Genomic DNA, 22,104 nt, shown 5'->3' with positions numbered 1-22,104 from the left:
CCGAGGATTCGCCATAGATTACCTGACATTTTCCTTACGGTTGGGGAAAACCTTGGAAAAAACCCAACCAGATAATAAGCCCAAGCGGGAATCGAACCCGGGTCCGAACGTCGCGTGTTACCGACTGAATACAGCAGAGAGGGAAGGGAAGGGAAGGGAAGGGAAGGGAAGGGAAGGGAAGGGAAGGGAAGGGAAGGGAAGGGAAGGGAAGGGAAGGAGTGCAGGCCGTGCCTGCTTAGAGTTAGTGCAGTAGTCGTGGTGTTGCCAAATGCTTCATAGAAACATAACGATTTTCTCTAAAACGGTGAATGTTAGAGGAAAAACTTACTTAGATTTTTCAAATCCCTCCTCATGATCTAGTACCAGTTTCATTTTGGTGCAGAGGTTACCATCCACTCTGTATACGTACGTAGTCGCGATGGATTCCTTTCCTGCTCTGCTTTGATTGTGTGGCTATTCTACTAGGTTTATCATATATTTCTGAATTTTCTCACAAGGATAGTCGTAACATTCATATAGTTAATTATAGCTGTTAACTGTATAATAGTTGTTTTACCACAGTTATTTTCAAAAGACAGAATCATATCGTTAAAAATTAACAGGATAACCTCGGCTTCCGAGCTACCATTGAATAACGTTATATAATGTATTTGTATATGTACGTTTTTAATTTTATTAAATCGTATTAGAATACTTATATTTGCTCATGTACTCGGCATGCTTGCTTCGCTCATACTATCTTGTTTATAGATGACGTCACAGCGGACTACATAAGAGTCTTCTTCAATATAACAAAGTTTTGCTAACAAATGGTACCAAAACTCTTAAACAATAAATGCTAGCTAAAATATGAATGCAGATTTTAAACTCTGATGTTTATTTTGGTCCTTCACTCGCAATATAAATAATATAATTAATTTCAGGGGGTTATTCTTTGAGATATTTCAAACAAAAGAGAGTCATTTGATATTGCTCGTTCTTGCTTCCTTTTCAAGATAAAAATTGTTTTATACGAAACATTTCATAACGTGTTTTGGGAAAGCTATTGATTCAATAACCAATATACTCATTCATTTTAAGAGAGCAATGTTTTAATTTTAATTTGGTAGGTTATTTTACGACGCTTTATCAACATCTCAGGTTATTTAGCGTCTGAATGAGATGAAGGTGATAATGCCGGTGAAATGAGTCCGGGATCCAGCACCGAAAGTTACCCAGCATTTGCTCATATTGGGTTGCGGGAAAACCCCGGAATAAACCTCAACCAGGTAACTTGCTCCGACCGGGAATCGAACCCGGGCCACCTGGTTTCTCGGCTAGACGCGCTAGCCGTTACTCCACAGGTGTAGACAAGAGAGAGAGAGGGAGAGAGAGAATGTATTATGATAGTAAATGATTAAAAGAATTTCAATTTTGTCCTTTAAATGTGCAGAAATTTGATCCGAACAAATGTAATATTTTAAAATTCCTTTTCAGAACGAAAAGTTGTGTTTGTTCAAATCAAATTCCTGCACATTTAAAGGACAAAACTGAAATTCCTTCAATCATTTATTATCATCATACACTGACTGAGCTTATTGGGAATTAATTCAGTAGTTTTCTCAAAATACGCTATGAAATGTTTCATATAAATATTTTTTTCTAGAAAAGGAAGCAAAAATGAGCAAAATTGTATTAAACTTTTTCGTTTGAAATATCTCAAAGAATAATAATCCCTTGAAATTAATAACATTACTTACGGTTCAACCTGTATATATGGATTGAACTACTGTCTTCCTCCGACGAGTTTAGTGCTGGGACCTGAGGTATTCTTGCCATCGGTGCGCGGGGATTGCAGGTAGATTCTTTTGTTGCTACAGCTAAGCCGGGCCGAGCGGAGTGAGAAGTATTAATTGTCCAAAAATATGAAGTCTTCAGTTTGTAGTAGTGTGTGAATATTTCATATACATATTGTTTACCTAGGCCTATGTGATTTTGTTATAAATATATTAAATATATTGTTGCAATTTTTGCTCAAACATCTCCCTGATGTTAGCTATGTTAATATTATATGAATGACTCATATTAAATATTTCACCGTTACAAGTCATTTTTAAGGAAACATGCTGTGGAAAATGGGTCAACGAGACGAGTAGATATTTTAGCATACAATGCTGACACTAAACAGGGCATCATTGTGGACCCCACGATACGTTTTGAAGTAGAATGTCATCAGTCAGCCGAGGTCCACCTTGAGAAGAAGTCGATCTATGAGCCTACAGTCAACTAAAGCTGAAATAGGCCTTAATTCACGTTGAGGTATTCGGCTTGCTCATAGGTGCTGGAGGGACTATACCAGCTTTTTTCGAAGAATTTCGACGACAGTTTGTTCTGCCAACATCTCTGAGGGATGACACTGTGATAACTGTGTTAAAAAAAATCCTGCCAAATCCTAATTCATCACATGGTGCCACATTAATAGCAATTGTAACTTTTCACGCCCTTTTCTTTGTTTCCCTTTTTTAAAACTTAATATCTATGTTTACATATGTATAATAATTTTTTGAGGATATACGTGTACGTAAGGAGTAGTAGTAGTAGTAGTAGTAGTAGTAGTAGTAGTAGTAGTAGTAGTAGTAGTAGTAGTAGTAGTAGTAGTAGTAGTAGTAGTAGTAGTAGTAGTAGTAGTAGTAGTAGTAGTAGTAGTAGTAGTAGTAGTAGTAGTAGTAGTAGTAGTAGTAGTAGTAGTAGTAGTAGTAGTAGTAGTAGTAGTAGTAGTAGTAGTAGTAGTAGTAGTAGTAGTAGTAGTAGTAGTAGTAGTAGTAGTAGTAGTAGTAGTAGTAGTAGTAGTAGTAGTAGTAGTAGTAGTAGTAGTAGTAGTAGTAGTAGTAGTAGTAGTAGTAGTAGTAGTAGTAGTAGTAGTAGTAGTAGTAGTAGTAGTAGTAGTAGTAGTAGTAGTAGTAGTAGTAGTAGTAGTAGTAGTAGTAGTAGTAGTAGTAGTAGTAGTAGTAGTAGTAGTAGTAGTAGTAGTAGTAGTAGTAGTAGTAGTAGTAGTAGTAGTAGTAGTAGTAGTAGTAGTAGTAGTAGTAGTAGTAGTAGTAGTAGTAGTAGTAGTAGTAGTAGTAGTAGTAGTAGTAGTAGTAGTAGTAGTAGTAGTAGTAGTAGTAGTAGTAGTAGTAGTAGTAGTAGTAGTAGTAGTAGTAGTAGTAGTAGTAGTAGTAGTAGTAGTAGTAGTAGTAGTAGTAGTAGTAGTAGTAGTAGTAGTAGTAGTAGTAGTAGTAGTAGTAGTAGTAGTAGTAGTAGTAGTAGTAGTAGTAGTAGTAGTAGTAGTAGTAGTAGTAGTAGTAGTAGTAGTAGTAGTAGTAGTAGTAGTAGTAGTAGTAGTAGTAGTAGTAGTAGTAGTAGTAGTAGTAGTAGTAGTAGTAGTAGTAGTAGTAGTAGTAGTAGTAGTAGTAGTAGTAGTAGTAGTAGTAGTAGTAGTAGTAGTAGTAGTAGTAGTAGTAGTAGTAGTAGTAGTAGTAGTAGTAGTAGTAGTAGTAGTAGTAGTAGTAGTAGTAGTAGTAGTAGTAGTAGTAGTAGTAGTAGTAGTAGTAGTAGTAGTAGTAGTAGTAGTAGTAGTAGTAGTAGTAGTAGTAGTAGTAGTAGTAGTAGTAGTAGTAGTAGTAGTAGTAGTAGTAGTAGTAGTAGTAGTAGTAGTAGTAGTAGTAGTAGTAGTAGTAGTAGTAGTAGTAGTAGTAGTAGTAGTAGTAGTAGTAGTAGTAGTAGTAGTAGTAGTAGTAGTAGTAGTAGTAGTAGTAGTAGTAGTAGTAGTAGTAGTAGTAGTAGTAGTAGTAGTAGTAGTAGTAGTAGTAGTAGTAGTAGTAGTAGTAGTAGTAGTAGTAGTAGTAGTAGTAGTAGTAGTAGTAGTAGTAGTAGTAGTAGTAGTAGTAGTAGTAGTAGTAGTAGTAGTAGTAGTAGTAGTAGTAGTAGTAGTAGTAGTAGTAGTAGTAGTAGTAGTAGTAGTAGTAGTAGTAGTAGTAGTAGTAGTAGTAGTAGTAGTAGTAGTAGTAGTAGTAGTAGTAGTAGTAGTAGTAGTAGTAGTAGTAGTAGTAGTAGTAGTAGTAGTAGTAGTAGTAGTAGTAGTAGTAGTAGTAGTAGTAGTAGTAGTAGTAGTAGTAGTAGTAGTAGTAGTAGTAGTAGTAGTAGTAGTAGTAGTAGTAGTAGTAGTAGTAGTAGTAGTAGTAGTAGTAGTAGTAGTAGTAGTAGTAGTAGTAGTAGTAGTAGTAGTAGTAGTAGTAGTAGTAGTAGTAGTAGTAGTAGTAGTAGTAGTAGTAGTAGTAGTAGTAGTAGTAGTAGTAGTAGTAGTAGTAGTAGTAGTAGTAGTAGTAGTAGTAGTAGTAGTAGTAGTAGTAGTAGTAGTAGTAGTAGTAGTAGTAGTAGTAGTAGTAGTAGTAGTAGTAGTAGTAGTAGTAGTAGTAGTAGTAGTAGTAGTAGTAGTAGTAGTAGTAGTAGTAGTAGTAGTAGTAGTAGTAGTAGTAGTAGTAGTAGTAGTAGTAGTAGTAGTAGTAGTAGTAGTAGTAGTAGTAGTAGTAGTAGTAGTAGTAGTAGTAGTAGTAGTAGTAGTAGTAGTAGTAGTAGTAGTAGTAGTAGTAGTAGTAGTAGTAGTAGTAGTAGTAGTAGTAGTAGTAGTAGTAGTAGTAGTAGTAGTAGTAGTAGTAGTAGTAGTAGTAGTAGTAGTAGTAGTAGTAGTAGTAGTAGTAGTAGTAGTAGTAGTAGTAGTAGTAGTAGTAGTAGTAGTAGTAGTAGTAGTAGTAGTAGTAGTAGTAGTAGTAGTAGTAGTAGTAGTAGTAGTAGTAGTAGTAGTAGTAGTAGTAGTAGTAGTAGTAGTAGTAGTAGTAGTAGTAGTAGTAGTAGTAGTAGTAGTAGTAGTAGTAGTAGTAGTAGTAGTAGTAGTAGTAGTAGTAGTAGTAGTAGTAGTAGTAGTAGTAGTAGTAGTAGTAGTAGTAGTAGTAGTAGTAGTAGTAGTAGTAGTAGTAGTAGTAGTAGTAGTAGTAGTAGTAGTAGTAGTAGTAGTAGTAGTAGTAGTAGTAGTAGTAGTAGTAGTAGTAGTAGTAGTAGTAGTAGTAGTAGTAGTAGTAGTAGTAGTAGTAGTAGTAGTAGTAGTAGTAGTAGTAGTAGTAGTAGTAGTAGTAGTAGTAGTAGTAGTAGTAGTAGTAGTAGTAGTAGTAGTAGTAGTAGTAGTAGTAGTAGTAGTAGTAGTAGTAGTAGTAGTAGTAGTAGTAGTAGTAGTAGTAGTAGTAGTAGTAGTAGTAGTAGTAGTAGTAGTAGTAGTAGTAGTAGTAGTAGTAGTAGTAGTAGTAGTAGTAGTAGTAGTAGTAGTAGTAGTAGTAGTAGTAGTAGTAGTAGTAGTAGTAGTAGTAGTAGTAGTAGTAGTAGTAGTAGTAGTAGTAGTAGTAGTAGTAGTAGTAGTAGTAGTAGTAGTAGTAGTAGTAGTAGTAGTAGTAGTAGTAGTAGTAGTAGTAGTAGTAGTAGTAGTAGTAGTAGTAGTAGTAGTAGTAGTAGTAGTAGTAGTAGTAGTAGTAGTAGTAGTAGTAGTAGTAGTAGTAGTAGTAGTAGTAGTAGTAGTAGTAGTAGTAGTAGTAGTAGTAGTAGTAGTAGTAGTAGTAGTAGTAGTAGTAGTAGTAGTAGTAGTAGTAGTAGTAGTAGTAGTAGTAGTAGTAGTAGTAGTAGTAGTAGTAGTAGTAGTAGTAGTAGTAGTAGTAGTAGTAGTAGTAGTAGTAGTAGTAGTAGTAGTAGTAGTAGTAGTAGTAGTAGTAGTAGTAGTAGTAGTAGTAGTAGTAGTAGTAGTAGTAGTAGTAGTAGTAGTAGTAGTAGTAGTAGTAGTAGTAGTAGTAGTAGTAGTAGTAGTAGTAGTAGTAGTAGTAGTAGTAGTAGTAGTAGTAGTAGTAGTAGTAGTAGTAGTAGTAGTAGTAGTAGTAGTAGTAGTAGTAGTAGTAGTAGTAGTAGTAGTAGTAGTAGTAGTAGTAGTAGTAGTAGTAGTAGTAGTAGTAGTAGTAGTAGTAGTAGTAGTAGTAGTAGTAGTAGTAGTAGTAGTAGTAGTAGTAGTAGTAGTAGTAGTAGTAGTAGTAGTAGTAGTAGTAGTAGTAGTAGTAGTAGTAGTAGTAGTAGTAGTAGTAGTAGTAGTAGTAGTAGTAGTAGTAGTAGTAGTAGTAGTAGTAGTAGTAGTAGTAGTAGTAGTAGTAGTAGTAGTAGTAGTAGTAGTAGTAGTAGTAGTAGTAGTAGTAGTAGTAGTAGTAGTAGTAGTAGTAGTAGTAGTAGTAGTAGTAGTAGTAGTAGTAGTAGTAGTAGTAGTAGTAGTAGTAGTAGTAGTAGTAGTAGTAGTAGTAGTAGTAGTAGTAGTAGTAGTAGTAGTAGTAGTAGTAGTAGTAGTAGTAGTAGTAGTAGTAGTAGTAGTAGTAGTAGTAGTAGTAGTAGTAGTAGTAGTAGTAGTAGTAGTAGTAGTAGTAGTAGTAGTAGTAGTAGTAGTAGTAGTAGTAGTAGTAGTAGTAGTAGTAGTAGTAGTAGTAGTAGTAGTAGTAGTAGTAGTAGTAGTAGTAGTAGTAGTAGTAGTAGTAGTAGTAGTAGTAGTAGTAGTAGTAGTAGTAGTAGTAGTAGTAGTAGTAGTAGTAGTAGTAGTAGTAGTAGTAGTAGTAGTAGTAGTAGTAGTAGTAGTAGTAGTAGTAGTAGTAGTAGTAGTAGTAGTAGTAGTAGTAGTAGTAGTAGTAGTAGTAGTAGTAGTAGTAGTAGTAGTAGTAGTAGTAGTAGTAGTAGTAGTAGTAGTAGTAGTAGTAGTAGTAGTAGTAGTAGTAGTAGTAGTAGTAGTAGTAGTAGTAGTAGTAGTAGTAGTAGTAGTAGTAGTAGTAGTAGTAGTAGTAGTAGTAGTAGTAGTAGTAGTAGTAGTAGTAGTAGTAGTAGTAGTAGTAGTAGTAGTAGTAGTAGTAGTAGTAGTAGTAGTAGTAGTAGTAGTAGTAGTAGTAGTAGTAGTAGTAGTAGTAGTAGTAGTAGTAGTAGTAGTAGTAGTAGTAGTAGTAGTAGTAGTAGTAGTAGTAGTAGTAGTAGTAGTAGTAGTAGTAGTAGTAGTAGTAGTAGTAGTAGTAGTAGTAGTAGTAGTAGTAGTAGTAGTAGTAGTAGTAGTAGTAGTAGTAGTAGTAGTAGTAGTAGTAGTAGTAGTAGTAGTAGTAGTAGTAGTAGTAGTAGTAGTAGTAGTAGTAGTAGTAGTAGTAGTAGTAGTAGTAGTAGTAGTAGTAGTAGTAGTAGTAGTAGTAGTAGTAGTAGTAGTAGTAGTAGTAGTAGTAGTAGTAGTAGTAGTAGTAGTAGTAGTAGTAGTAGTAGTAGTAGTAGTAGTAGTAGTAGTAGTAGTAGTAGTAGTAGTAGTAGTAGTAGTAGTAGTAGTAGTAGTAGTAGTAGTAGTAGTAGTAGTAGTAGTAGTAGTAGTAGTAGTAGTAGTAGTAGTAGTAGTAGTAGTAGTAGTAGTAGTAGTAGTAGTAGTAGTAGTAGTAGTAGTAGTAGTAGTAGTAGTAGTAGTAGTAGTAGTAGTAGTAGTAGTAGTAGTAGTAGTAGTAGTAGTAGTAGTAGTAGTAGTAGTAGTAGTAGTAGTAGTAGTAGTAGTAGTAGTAGTAGTAGTAGTAGTAGTAGTAGTAGTAGTAGTAGTAGTAGTAGTAGTAGTAGTAGTAGTAGTAGTAGTAGTAGTAGTAGTAGTAGTAGTAGTAGTAGTAGTAGTAGTAGTAGTAGTAGTAGTAGTAGTAGTAGTAGTAGTAGTAGTAGTAGTAGTAGTAGTAGTAGTAGTAGTAGTAGTAGTAGTAGTAGTAGTAGTAGTAGTAGTAGTAGTAGTAGTAGTAGTAGTAGTAGTAGTAGTAGTAGTAGTAGTAGTAGTAGTAGTAGTAGTAGTAGTAGTAGTAGTAGTAGTAGTAGTAGTAGTAGTAGTAGTAGTAGTAGTAGTAGTAGTAGTAGTAGTAGTAGTAGTAGTAGTAGTAGTAGTAGTAGTAGTAGTAGTAGTAGTAGTAGTAGTAGTAGTAGTAGTAGTAGTAGTAGTAGTAGTAGTAGTAGTAGTAGTAGTAGTAGTAGTAGTAGTAGTAGTAGTAGTAGTAGTAGTAGTAGTAGTAGTAGTAGTAGTAGTAGTAGTAGTAGTAGTAGTAGTAGTAGTAGTAGTAGTAGTAGTAGTAGTAGTAGTAGTAGTAGTAGTAGTAGTAGTAGTAGTAGTAGTAGTAGTAGTAGTAGTAGTAGTAGTAGTAGTAGTAGTAGTAGTAGTAGTAGTAGTAGTAGTAGTAGTAGTAGTAGTAGTAGTAGTAGTAGTAGTAGTAGTAGTAGTAGTAGTAGTAGTAGTAGTAGTAGTAGTAGTAGTAGTAGTAGTAGTAGTAGTAGTAGTAGTAGTAGTAGTAGTAGTAGTAGTAGTAGTAGTAGTAGTAGTAGTAGTAGTAGTAGTAGTAGTAGTAGTAGTAGTAGTAGTAGTAGTAGTAGTAGTAGTAGTAGTAGTAGTAGTAGTAGTAGTAGTAGTAGTAGTAGTAGTAGTAGTAGTAGTAGTAGTAGTAGTAGTAGTAGTAGTAGTAGTAGTAGTAGTAGTAGTAGTAGTAGTAGTAGTAGTAGTAGTAGTAGTAGTAGTAGTAGTAGTAGTAGTAGTAGTAGTAGTAGTAGTAGTAGTAGTAGTAGTAGTAGTAGTAGTAGTAGTAGTAGTAGTAGTAGTAGTAGTAGTAGTAGTAGTAGTAGTAGTAGTAGTAGTAGTAGTAGTAGTAGTAGTAGTAGTAGTAGTAGTAGTAGTAGTAGTAGTAGTAGTAGTAGTAGTAGTAGTAGTAGTAGTAGTAGTAGTAGTAGTAGTAGTAGTAGTAGTAGTAGTAGTAGTAGTAGTAGTAGTAGTAGTAGTAGTAGTAGTAGTAGTAGTAGTAGTAGTAGTAGTAGTAGTAGTAGTAGTAGTAGTAGTAGTAGTAGTAGTAGTAGTAGTAGTAGTAGTAGTAGTAGTAGTAGTAGTAGTAGTAGTAGTAGTAGTAGTAGTAGTAGTAGTAGTAGTAGTAGTAGTAGTAGTAGTAGTAGTAGTAGTAGTAGTAGTAGTAGTAGTAGTAGTAGTAGTAGTAGTAGTAGTAGTAGTAGTAGTAGTAGTAGTAGTAGTAGTAGTAGTAGTAGTAGTAGTAGTAGTAGTAGTAGTAGTAGTAGTAGTAGTAGTAGTAGTAGTAGTAGTAGTAGTAGTAGTAGTAGTAGTAGTAGTAGTAGTAGTAGTAGTAGTAGTAGTAGTAGTAGTAGTAGTAGTAGTAGTAGTAGTAGTAGTAGTAGTAGTAGTAGTAGTAGTAGTAGTAGTAGTAGTAGTAGTAGTAGTAGTAGTAGTAGTAGTAGTAGTAGTAGTAGTAGTAGTAGTAGTAGTAGTAGTAGTAGTAGTAGTAGTAGTAGTAGTAGTAGTAGTAGTAGTAGTAGTAGTAGTAGTAGTAGTAGTAGTAGTAGTAGTAGTAGTAGTAGTAGTAGTAGTAGTAGTAGTAGTAGTAGTAGTAGTAGTAGTAGTAGTAGTAGTAGTAGTAGTAGTAGTAGTAGTAGTAGTAGTAGTAGTAGTAGTAGTAGTAGTAGTAGTAGTAGTAGTAGTAGTAGTAGTAGTAGTAGTAGTAGTAGTAGTAGTAGTAGTAGTAGTAGTAGTAGTAGTAGTAGTAGTAGTAGTAGTAGTAGTAGTAGTAGTAGTAGTAGTAGTAGTAGTAGTAGTAGTAGTAGTAGTAGTAGTAGTAGTAGTAGTAGTAGTAGTAGTAGTAGTAGTAGTAGTAGTAGTAGTAGTAGTAGTAGTAGTAGTAGTAGTAGTAGTAGTAGTAGTAGTAGTAGTAGTAGTAGTAGTAGTAGTAGTAGTAGTAGTAGTAGTAGTAGTAGTAGTAGTAGTAGTAGTAGTAGTAGTAGTAGTAGTAGTAGTAGTAGTAGTAGTAGTAGTAGTAGTAGTAGTAGTAGTAGTAGTAGTAGTAGTAGTAGTAGTAGTAGTAGTAGTAGTAGTAGTAGTAGTAGTAGTAGTAGTAGTAGTAGTAGTAGTAGTAGTAGTAGTAGTAGTAGTAGTAGTAGTAGTAGTAGTAGTAGTAGTAGTAGTAGTAGTAGTAGTAGTAGTAGTAGTAGTAGTAGTAGTAGTAGTAGTAGTAGTAGTAGTAGTAGTAGTAGTAGTAGTAGTAGTAGTAGTAGTAGTAGTAGTAGTAGTAGTAGTAGTAGTAGTAGTAGTAGTAGTAGTAGTAGTAGTAGTAGTAGTAGTAGTAGTAGTAGTAGTAGTAGTAGTAGTAGTAGTAGTAGTAGTAGTAGTAGTAGTAGTAGTAGTAGTAGTAGTAGTAGTAGTAGTAGTAGTAGTAGTAGTAGTAGTAGTAGTAGTAGTAGTAGTAGTAGTAGTAGTAGTAGTAGTAGTAGTAGTAGTAGTAGTAGTAGTAGTAGTAGTAGTAGTAGTAGTAGTAGTAGTAGTAGTAGTAGTAGTAGTAGTAGTAGTAGTAGTAGTAGTAGTAGTAGTAGTAGTAGTAGTAGTAGTAGTAGTAGTAGTAGTAGTAGTAGTAGTAGTAGTAGTAGTAGTAGTAGTAGTAGTAGTAGTAGTAGTAGTAGTAGTAGTAGTAGTAGTAGTAGTAGTAGTAGTAGTAGTAGTAGTAGTAGTAGTAGTAGTAGTAGTAGTAGTAGTAGTAGTAGTAGTAGTAGTAGTAGTAGTAGTAGTAGTAGTAGTAGTAGTAGTAGTAGTAGTAGTAGTAGTAGTAGTAGTAGTAGTAGTAGTAGTAGTAGTAGTAGTAGTAGTAGTAGTAGTAGTAGTAGTAGTAGTAGTAGTAGTAGTAGTAGTAGTAGTAGTAGTAGTAGTAGTAGTAGTAGTAGTAGTAGTAGTAGTAGTAGTAGTAGTAGTAGTAGTAGTAGTAGTAGTAGTAGTAGTAGTAGTAGTAGTAGTAGTAGTAGTAGTAGTAGTAGTAGTAGTAGTAGTAGTAGTAGTAGTAGTAGTAGTAGTAGTAGTAGTAGTAGTAGTAGTAGTAGTAGTAGTAGTAGTAGTAGTAGTAGTAGTAGTAGTAGTAGTAGTAGTAGTAGTAGTAGTAGTAGTAGTAGTAGTAGTAGTAGTAGTAGTAGTAGTAGTAGTAGTAGTAGTAGTAGTAGTAGTAGTAGTAGTAGTAGTAGTAGTAGTAGTAGTAGTAGTAGTAGTAGTAGTAGTAGTAGTAGTAGTAGTAGTAGTAGTAGTAGTAGTAGTAGTAGTAGTAGTAGTAGTAGTAGTAGTAGTAGTAGTAGTAGTAGTAGTAGTAGTAGTAGTAGTAGTAGTAGTAGTAGTAGTAGTAGTAGTAGTAGTAGTAGTAGTAGTAGTAGTAGCAGTTTAAATTGATTACTTTACAAATTTAATTCAATTCTACTAATCACTAAATTTTATAGTATGATTCTTCTTTTCATTTATATTATTGTAGTTTTATTATGATTTTTATGTTTATTTATTTTATTGTATTTGTATTTCTGATGGTGTGATGGCCTTAACTTCACCAGAATAAATAAATAATAGAATAAATAAATAAAATGTTCTACAATACTTTCCTTCTCTGAACACTAATGGTTGTAACTCTATCTCGCCAAAAATACGTTAGAAAACTAATAGGCATACTGCTCTCGTAAATTGGGCGAATGTTTTCAGTAATGATTGTACTTCCTTCCAGACTGGCGATATCACTGTTCCCTCCCACTCCAGTACCGCGCTAGACTAGTCGGAACCGCATTCCTCTCAGCCCTAAACTCCTCGGAGGATGACAGTATGTACTTTGTAAGTGGAAAGATATTGAAGATAGGGAGTGAGCGAAAATTTTTCCACGTTTTCAGTAATTGTATAACAACGTGTAAAATATTTATTAGGGAATAAATAAATTATACAAAAACTCTTTATCCATTCTTTAAGAAGATCTCCCCAAGAAAAGGATGTAACATCAAATTATTGAATACGTGATTTAGGTGAAAAAAAGGGATTTCGAAGCATTCGTTTATAACAATAAATTATTGTAGCCTATTCAATAACTGAATAAACTTTTATGCTTGATTAGTCAAATGATTCTGCTAAGAAATATATACCGGTAATAATTATATGCCCCTAAAATTATTTTCCTTTCTCTTAAAAAAATGTAGTTTTGTTCGTTACATTATTCCGGGGAGGTTTTCTTTACATGTAAGTCTGTTATTTATCTTTGCAGGTATACTGAGTCATTGGCATTTATTTATTGTTACCTGCCAGTGTGACTTACATTTTGTATGCAGCGTAGATAAAAAATGTTATTCAACGTTAAAAAGTGTAAAGAATATTAATATTAGTTTGCTTTATTTTATATTTGCAAATTGTAGCATATAAACTTGTTATCCATGAACCACTTCCGTTTCTAAGGCTGATATTAAGAAAAGAGATCAAGAGATTAGAAATCCAATCCCTATAACTTCTGATAAGAGTTATGAGCCATAATATTTGTCGTTACAACGCCGAGTACTTAAGCAATCTCTCTCAAATACATGAATTTTAATGGCTAAATACACCCATAGAAAGGCTGAGGAAGTTATAACAATAATTCTTAAATGTTCTTGATATCGCCCACACGTTACTAAGAACGAAAGACAGGATTCCATTGACATACATTGCAATGCTGAAGCTAGAAATCGCGATTTTAAGCACCTATTCTATGTATATTCGTGATGCTGAAAATGTACATTTAAGTGAAAATCTCGAAGTCGATATTTTACAGCATCATGTTTTTTTTTTTTACTTGGTTATTTAACGACACTGTATCAACTGCGGAGTTATTTATTGTCGATGGAATTTGTAATAGCGAGATGGTATTTCGCGAGATGAGGCCGAGGATTCGTCATAGATTACCTGACATTCGTCTTACGGTTTGGGAAAATCTCAGTAAAATCCCAACCAGGTAATCAGCCCAAGCGGGAATCGAAACCGCGCCCGAGCGATAATGTTTCTCTATAAACTACGTAGGCCTATACGTAGCGAGAAAACTAAGAAAATAGGATAAAGTAACATTGGTTATTTAGCAGACACAAAAAGAAATTTAATAAGTGTAAAGTCAGACGTTTAAAGATATAACAAGAAGTGTCATAAATAGGGCCAAAGACTAAATTGCCGCACCAACGATCATTATTATATCTCCAAAACACGGCAAGACCGCCTGACCGAAGTAGCTTTACAGCCCTTCGCTTTATGTTTGGTTCGAAGTCGGTCGCTTAATTTGGGAGCAATAAACGCAATAAAATGAAAGAGGCGGATGGTCTCTGTTTCGAAATGTGTGGATGATGAGTCAAATCATGTAGAGAATATGGCTTATTATCAAATAAGAAAGTCCTGCGCCGTGGTGTCGTGGTCTAAGGCATCCTGCCTAGGACTCGCGTTACGGAATGAGAGCTAGTTCGAATCCTCTTGAGGGAATAAATTTTCTCATGAAATTTCGGCCAGTTAATGGGACCGGTGCCCACTCAGCATCGTGATGCACTTGGGGAGCTACGATAGGTAGCGAAAATCCGGTTTCGCAAACCAGCTATAACGGCTGGGGGATCATCGTGCTAACCACACGATGCATCCATTCTGGTTGGATGATCGTCCACTTCTGTTTCGATATATGGACGTGAGGCTGGTCCGTCTTGGCCTTTCATGGGCTGTAGCGCCATGGATTTACTTTACTTTTACTATCAAATAAGAAAGAAAGTAATAGGCCTACGAAAGAACGTAGCGTTTGGAATAATCAATATAAAATGTAGGTACAATGAGGGAGTATTTTGTTCTTTGATAATGTTTGATTTCTTTTATTTAAAAATATAAGTTAATTGAAAATAAGATATTTATTTTAATATCCCATGAATGATTTCAAAATAGACTTGACTAATCGACATGAAATAGTTTCGGAGATAATCGATGTTTAAGGGGTTAGGTACAGCTTACAGGAGTAAAATTTGGAAATGTTCAACATTTTTTTCCTCCATTACTGTTTCTTGTACAATAATGAAAATTAGTATGTTTGAAACACTGTCCTTCGGCTATATGACAAAAACATTTTTACGATTTAAGAAAATTATTTACATTTTTTTTTTTTTTTCAAAATTCAGTTCACTGTGCAGTGATGAAGCGTTTCCCACACAACTCAAAAACTATCCAACATTCTGTGATGAAATTTCTTGTGTGTATTAATGCATGTCATGTCTACAGTATGGTGCAAGATCACGTCTCTATCTTTGATAGATTGTCTGACAAAAATAAATTAATTTTACAAAATGGTTAAATATCAGTATTTTCTTCTAACACAAAATTTAAAAAAATATATTATTTATTAAGGAATGTAGTTCAAAGAGCGTGATACTGTAAACATGAGTTTCAGCAATAAAATAAAAGAGAGAGAACGTGAAAAAGTTAACAAGTTTGAGTTATGAGGAAAACGCTTCATCACTGCACAGTGAACTGCACATTTTGAATTTTGAAAACAATATATATAAATATTTTTTTAAATCGTAAAAATATTTTTGTTCATATAGCAGACAGACAGTGTTTTACACATACCAATTTTCTTTATTGTACAAGATACAATAATGGAGGAAAAAAATGTTGAATATTTAAAAAGAATTTACTGCTGTAAGCTGTACCTAACCCGTAAGTTCAACTGCGAGCTTTAAATCCATATGGTGCCAAATTTAGTCTCACCTATTGCAGCCTTCAACAGTGAAGGAAACAGACATTCATGTTGACCATAAAGTGAATTAACATAAGAAGGTGTAATTAAGATGAGGAACTTAATTTTTGTGATAGCCTACTGTGGGATAGTTACTTGTGACTTGAAATCCTTCATACCTATGAAAAAACGTCTTGTACTCACAGGTCTCTGCGTGTTTTGCATAGTCCGGAACAGCTCTCGTGCTGCTTGGCACGCCGTCCTAGTTACATGAGATCTCAGGCTCTTCAATAATTGACAAAGAATTCTATTTATAAGTGACATATGCGGCTCCAACAGCGGTGGATTGTAACGTGATATTTGAACGATGTCGTGTACAGCTTGCAGGACAATTTCCCTGCACAAAAGATAAAGATTGATCAACAAAAATAATATAAAGACAATTGTTCATAGAAGATAAATGCGCAAATACTTTGTCCAAAATAATTTACGTATTCTTGATCAAAGCTGCGAAATTGGTACACAAAAACTTCCAACTCCAATTTTTATGAAAGCAGTGTTTCAGTTGGGCCCGTACCCTACAGAGCTCAGTACTGGTAATTTGTAAAATTTGTTGAAGTAATAGAAGTTTTCATCTTTGAGTAACTGTGCGCGAAAGGTGGCATTTTAATATTTCCTTTAAGAAGGGTGCGAAGTAAGATTTCTGATGAGGGGGCAGGATAGAATCCTAGATAGAGAATACCATACATAAAATTATTATTATCATCATTCGATACGGCTCAACGCTTGGTCGCACTGAGTTGCTTGTCTTGCATCTTGATCTTAATAATAATTATATCCATGAGCAGGCTTAAGATAAGATATGTAATTCCTAAGTTATTGATTGTTGTCAGATTGCGGGTGATGATAAACATAAATATTATTTTATTTGCTTACTTTATACTGTACTTTATCAATCAATCAATCAATCAACCTTCTTAATGTATCGAGCTGTTTGCTGACAACATAAAGTCCATTATAGTCCACTATAGTCTATTCAGTTGTTTTTCACGTGAAATGAGGGGGTATTTTGATCTGTGTTCATTATAGATGCCTGTTGCTAGTAGCCAGAGTTGGGGTGTAGGTACTATACTGTACTTTATGAAGTATAATCTTACTAAAAAATTATATTTTGTGAGGGGGATAGAAGTTATCCCTGGCAGGGATGTTCATATGAATTTATGAGAGAGGGATAACTTATCAACAGGGGGGGGGGATCCCCTATCCCCCAGTTAATTCGCACTCTGCTTTAAGCTATTAAAATATCTCAACATTTAATATTAAGTTAAGTAGTTTCGCTAAAAGTTTATTATAACTGTTTATAAAAACGAGTTTCTTCTTTACTTTATTTATTCTGTTAGCTCGAAAATCTATAAGTTCCCCGAAAGCATGATAGTTCAGGCATACATCGCTTCTGAAACAAACACATAGTAAGGCGCTGTGCATCAGTGTTGAATTTTAGCCGACCAGTGAGAGCCGAAAGCTATGATGCCTGCCTTATACATTCCGCCACTCGGCAATGCTTGCCTTCCTGGCTACTCGTATCAGTCCGAAACATAACTGTCTCTGCCGGGGAAGGTGAAGTGGGGAATTAAGTGGTAGTTTGCAATGACTCATTTGAGTTATTAACGCCCAGATCTGTGATAGCTAACCTAATGAATTGATAATAAACCTAATATTTTCAATATCTGGGCAACAATGCATTTGTATAAATCTGTTTAAATTTAAATTCCTTTTTTATCTTCTCTTAACAAGATACCAGTATCCACAGAAATTGTAACTCCAGTTTGAAATGTTCTTTTGGGGACTTAATGTTTATTAGTTTAACTGAACCATTTGTTAGCCACTGCCTAAATTAAATCCTGGTTGTGCTCTAGTAAATGATCGGCAGAATATCCGAATTCCCGTAAAAGAAAAATGACAGTGCAACCTTATTTACACGAGTCCATATACTGTAGATAGATTTTGAAGCGTTGAGTACGAGTTGTTTTATTTTCCATCTAAACCACTGCAGAAAAACTAAATATATATTAATAATGATAAAACTATTTTAATAGTAAATAATGCTAATAAGACATTATTATTATTGTTTTTATTTTTTAAGTTGGTTATTTAACGACGCTGTATCAACTACGAGCTTACTTAGCGTCGATGAGATTGGTGATAGCGAGATGGTATTTGGCGAGATGAGGCCGAGGATTCGCCATAGATTACCTGGCATTCATCTTACTGTTGGCGAAAACCTCGGAAAAAATGTAACCAGGTAATCAGCCCAAGCGGGGATCGAACACGCGCCCGATCGAAACTTCAGACCGACAGACATAAGACATTAATCACCACCATAATCATCAGCAGGTCGTACTCAAAATGAATAACTTATTTAAGTACTGAGTGAGCGGAATGTCTGTGAAACATGAGCATGGTGGAACTCCAGCTGAAGGTTGGCTTGATTATGGCCGATATTTAGGGTGAAGGGGCATCGTGCCTAATGGCATATAGCCTACGAAGCGGTGAATGGATGCTAAAGGCATGAGTTTGTGATTGCACAGGACTGTTAGAAGTGGAAATACGAAATGGAAAATAATAGGCCTAATTATTCTATCCCCAACAACAAATGTTCGTTTATGATTCATATGTTCGTACTAAATCTGCTCATGCTGTTAGGAAATTATTACTTACTTACAAATGGCTTTTAAGGAACCCGAAGGTTCATTGCCGCCCTCACATAAGCCCGCCAGCGGTCCCTATCCTGTGCAAGATTAATCCAGTCTCTATCATCATACCCCACCTCCCTCAAATCCATTTTAATATTATCCTCCCATTTACGTCTCGGCCTCCCTAAAGGTCTTTTTCCCTCCGGTCTCCCAACTAACACTCTATATGCATTTCTGGATTCGCCCATACGTGCTACATGCCCTGCCCATCTCAAACGTCTCGATTTTATGTTCCTAATTATGTCAGGTGAAGAATACAATGCGTGCAGTTCTGTGTTGTGTAACTTTCTCCATTCTCCTGTAACTTCATCCCGCTTAGCCCCAAATATTTTCCTTAGCACCTTATTCTCAAACACCCTGAACCTATGTTCCTCTCTCAGAGTGAGAGTCCAAGTTTCACAACCATACAGAAGAACCGGTAATATAACTGTTTTATAAATTCTAACTTTCAGATTTTTGGACAGCAGACTGGATGATAAGAGCTTCTCAACCGAATAATAACACGCATTTCCCATATTTATTCTGCGTTTAATTTCCTCCCGAGTGTCATTTATATTTGTTACTGTTGCTCCAAGATATTTGAATTTTTCCACCTCTTCGAAGGATAAATCTCCAATTTTTATATTTCCATTTCGTACAATATTCTGGTTAGGAAATTATTAGAAGAAAATTTTCCTGAAGTTAGAGTTTCAGGTTTTGCTATGATTCACAACTTGGTTAATAAATTTCGTGAAACGGGAAGTGTTCAAGATAAACGAAAAGAAGACGCAAGTGCTCACAGAAGAAACTCTGAATGGCACTGAACACCGGCTGGAAAATTCCCCTAAAAATGTCTTCAACATCTTCCTCAGCAAATGGAAATTTCCTACACTTCGGTACGAGAGGTTATGAAGCTATTTGAGGTAAAACGATATAAAATTACCTTGGTATAAGAACTTAAACCAGATGATCCAGTACTTAGAAGTGGATTTTGTTAATGGATTTTGAGTGAAATGCGTGACGCAGAAATTATTTCTAATCTCGTCTTGTTTTCGAAAGGAGGTTCGTTCCACTTACATGGCAAGAAAATAAAGTGTGGAAAAATAATGTAGATAGTTCGAGTATATCCTTGCATGGCATGGGTGAGTGCCGTGAGTTTAACCGCGAAATCTTGTTGCCGACCGACAGGGAGCATACGCTCCTCGGCCAGTGAACTCCGTACTGCGCTACGTTTCATAGAAAATCCGCTCACTACAATGGATATTGTATGCAACAGCAGAAATTATTCTTATGATATCGGAGGTTCATACAGTAGGGAACTGGTAATAAAATATTGTCTTAAAAGAACAACACATCGAGGTCAGATTCGGTAAAATATATTGAGTCCGACTCTGTTCAGAATTGTTCATGGCCCCTAACGACCCCACTACTCCTACTCCACAGCCTTGTCCTTGACATCTTCCTCCTGGCTATAGTAATATTACCACAGCCTAGTATATACAGTCACGAAGCTCAATACGTAGTAAATATGCAACCATAGATAATTGCTAACCACTAGGATTGCTACGATCGCCTCATTACAGATAATGCGAAAGGCACAGTCTATTGTTCCTAGCACCCTCACAACTCAAGTTTCGTGACTATATAGGCTACTAGACTGTGATATTACCATGAAATTCAATACCACCATCCGGCCAGCCACGATACTACCATGAAACACGATGGTAATAAAATCGAATCATTTTTTGATTGTCAATTCTGCGCTTCTACCCTTACACATTAGCTCGATTCAACGTTATTGGCCCCTGTTTTCGGTTGCTCGGCTAATTAGTGAGCGAGCTGTGTGTTGCGTCATAAGAAAGAAATTTAATCACAAGTGTGCATAGGAGCGGAAGAGGGAATAGGAAGGATGAATATAATATCTATGCTCGTAGCTGAGGAACACTCACATCAAGAAAATATAAGTCATCATATTGTTTAGTCAACAGACAGTAGTTATAGGTATCGCAACCACGGATTACCGACGGAAGGAATGCGAATCAAACACTGCGGTAAGGAAGAGCGGGCGACAGGAAAGGTCACGAGATAACTTGAATGATATTCAAGAGTACAGTCGGAAGAGAAATGACATCGATAGAATCAGTCTTGCGTTGTGATAGTTACATTACGACTTTCCGAAATTCCTCAATCAAGCTGTACACAGCGTGTGTTTTACTGTAGATCTGATTAGAGACGCGCCGTTTTCGTGCTGCAAGCTGATGTTTATCCCATGGAATCGTTTGAAGTAACCGGATCGCTATGATTGTTTTTTTTTATTACGTCGTTGCTTCGTGTGCTTCAAGAGCTGCTCGAAACGGCAGCCCCCAACTTCGCTGCAAACATTGCACATGCAAAGCATGCTCTGTTACATTCTCAGAAATACTGTAGTATGTGTTGGATCTTTTCCGCCACAGCCACAATTCGTTCCACTAGATTAGAACGACGAGAGTCTTATAAAAAAGAATTTTCGTGTAGCCCCACAGAACCATAAACTTTTTTCAGTCTGCAGCACAAGAACGACATAAAAAAATCTTGCAGCATTACCCGACTCTCTCCAGACGAGAATTCTGTTTGAATCTGATTTTAAGCAAAAGTCTGGTTTCATCTGGGATTCCAGGTTTCGTGTTCCCTTGCTCATCTGTCTTGCAATTGTGTTATCTGGACAACGAAAGTTCCTCGCCAAGAATGTCTAGCATGCAGATTGACTTCTTGAAGGTAATTCCTGATGATTTTCGTGGCTATTTTTCTTCTGATAATTGACTGTAGGACCTTTTTAACGTCTATGGCTTTGATTATATGCCTCCTCCGAACTAGGGTTACCATCCGTCCGGCAAAAGGAGGACATGTCCTCTTTTTTAATCATTTCATCCTGTCTGGCAGGCATTTAAAAAAAAATTTAAATGTCCAGCATTTCGCATTTCAGCTAGAATTAATATGAATATTGAATAATGTCAGATATTATGCATAGAATATCTAAACAAATGGTGAAAACCTACGAAAGAATTTAACTACTTTCAATGGTTGAAGATGGAGCACATAAAACATAAAATATGATGATCTATTGATATGCATTGAATTCTTACACTAAAAGCGTCACTATTCATGATTCTAAGCTATTTTATCTATTTTATTCTGCAATGTACAAAGATATGCCAGTCAAGTTAATTTGGACAAAGATTTAAGTTTAGATAAACAATGGTGCAAATTCTTCAATTCCAATACTTCTGCGAGCACTGAAACTTTTTCAGAACTCTTAAAAATATGTAAATTCTATTTATTTATCCCAAGTCACAATGGAAGTGCTGAGAGAGTATTTTCCCTAATATCTGCTCAATGGACAAAAGAACGAAATCACATGCTAACGGAGACAGTCACAGGTATCATCATGGTGAGATATAATTTCAAGGACATGTCCTGTGAACAGTTCCATAGTTATTTGTTAAAAGATAGAAGTTTGTCTCTTCAGGCTCTTGTGCACAAAGTGGGCTCCACTGATAAGTAGGGTACAGATGTAATACTGTTCCAGCAACAAGTGAGAAAACTAAGGTGAGCCATTGTTTTTATCTTTAATTTTGTTTATACCAAGTTTTAAAAAGTCCTCCTTTTTTCAGCAATGTCCTCTTATTTTAGATTCCATGTCCTCCTATAGAATTTCTTCTCACGGTAACCCTATCTTTCACGAGACTTGTTCAGTAAGCGGCGCCAGAACTTTCAAATTGTGGGGGGAGGGCGTGCTGAGGTGGGCACACCAAATAATAGGGGGGTCAATGTGAAAAAAATACACACTACATATCAATAAATATTCACACGAAGGCATAACAGTTTCAATAATATTGTACTATTTCAGGCCTACTTCTCGACTAAGCGACCTATAGTATCGTGTATATTACTGTTTTTGTAGCATTGGAGGCTTCGGATCACATAAATATATACTGGAGCATGCATATGAAATGAAGGTGATAGTGCCAGCGAAATGAGTCCAGGGTCCAGTGCCGAAAGTTACCCAGCATTTGCTCTTAATGGGTTGAGGGAAACCCCGGAATAAACCTAAACCAGGTAACTTGTCCCAACCAGAATTTTAACCCCAACCCTCTCGTTTCACGATCAGGCATGCTATAGTCCCGTCGCTCTAATTTCCAGCAGCCAATCACGTTGCAGGTCGGCTACATTTAAATGTGTGCGTCTTGTGATTCGCTGATGAAGATGTTAAGCATTTCCTAAGGCTGGATAAATACTTAATATAATCGCCCGCCATTTTGGCTCTTTCGTTGACGATCGAAGAAAGCACACAAGGACGTTATTTGCCACTCAATTATTTGCTGAATTACAGTGCGTTTGATTTATTATCATAGGAGTTACGACATGATAATGTTTAACAGTGTGGAAAATAGATCCCTCGTCTGGTAGCTCAGCAACGAAAGAACAAAAATGGCGAACGATACTACCTACCTAGAATTTATAGAGCCTTGACTTCCTAAGACATAAGCAAAGAGGAAGAGTCACGCCGGGAATAACAGCGTCGCGACTATAACTGTTACTCAACAGCGTTGGACACTGCTTCAGTATTGGGCTCTTTGAAATATAATTTGTAATGTTGTGTAACATAAAGTCTCTCAACTATCACTGCCAAATACCATCTGTTGTCTTTCACTTGAGCTGCGTATCACTAATGATGGTGGATACTGAAGCTTCTTCTCCCATTTTTTTCACACTTTGAATGATTCCCATAATACCTGGGCAGTTTA

General features: G+C 35.6%; 1 protein-coding gene across 1 annotated transcript in view; it reads right to left on the bottom strand.

Annotated features, from left to right (window-relative positions):
* The window catches only part of LOC138694589 (TOG array regulator of axonemal microtubules protein 2-like), a 53,806-nt gene that overhangs the window by 13,145 nt on the left and 18,557 nt on the right, over window positions 1-22,104 (bottom strand). Inside the window, exon 7 of the mRNA XM_069818464.1 lies at window positions 14,793-14,985. Within this exon, the coding sequence (XP_069674565.1) occupies window positions 14,793-14,985 (193 nt within the window). The remainder of the gene's footprint in view (window positions 1-14,792; window positions 14,986-22,104) is intronic.

This window comes from Periplaneta americana, chromosome 2, assembly GCF_040183065.1.
Source record: "Periplaneta americana isolate PAMFEO1 chromosome 2, P.americana_PAMFEO1_priV1, whole genome shotgun sequence".
NCBI classification, from domain to species: domain Eukaryota; kingdom Metazoa; phylum Arthropoda; class Insecta; order Blattodea; family Blattidae; genus Periplaneta; species Periplaneta americana.
Note: the sequence above shows the minus strand (reverse complement) of the source record. Positions and strands in the feature narration are given on the sequence as shown.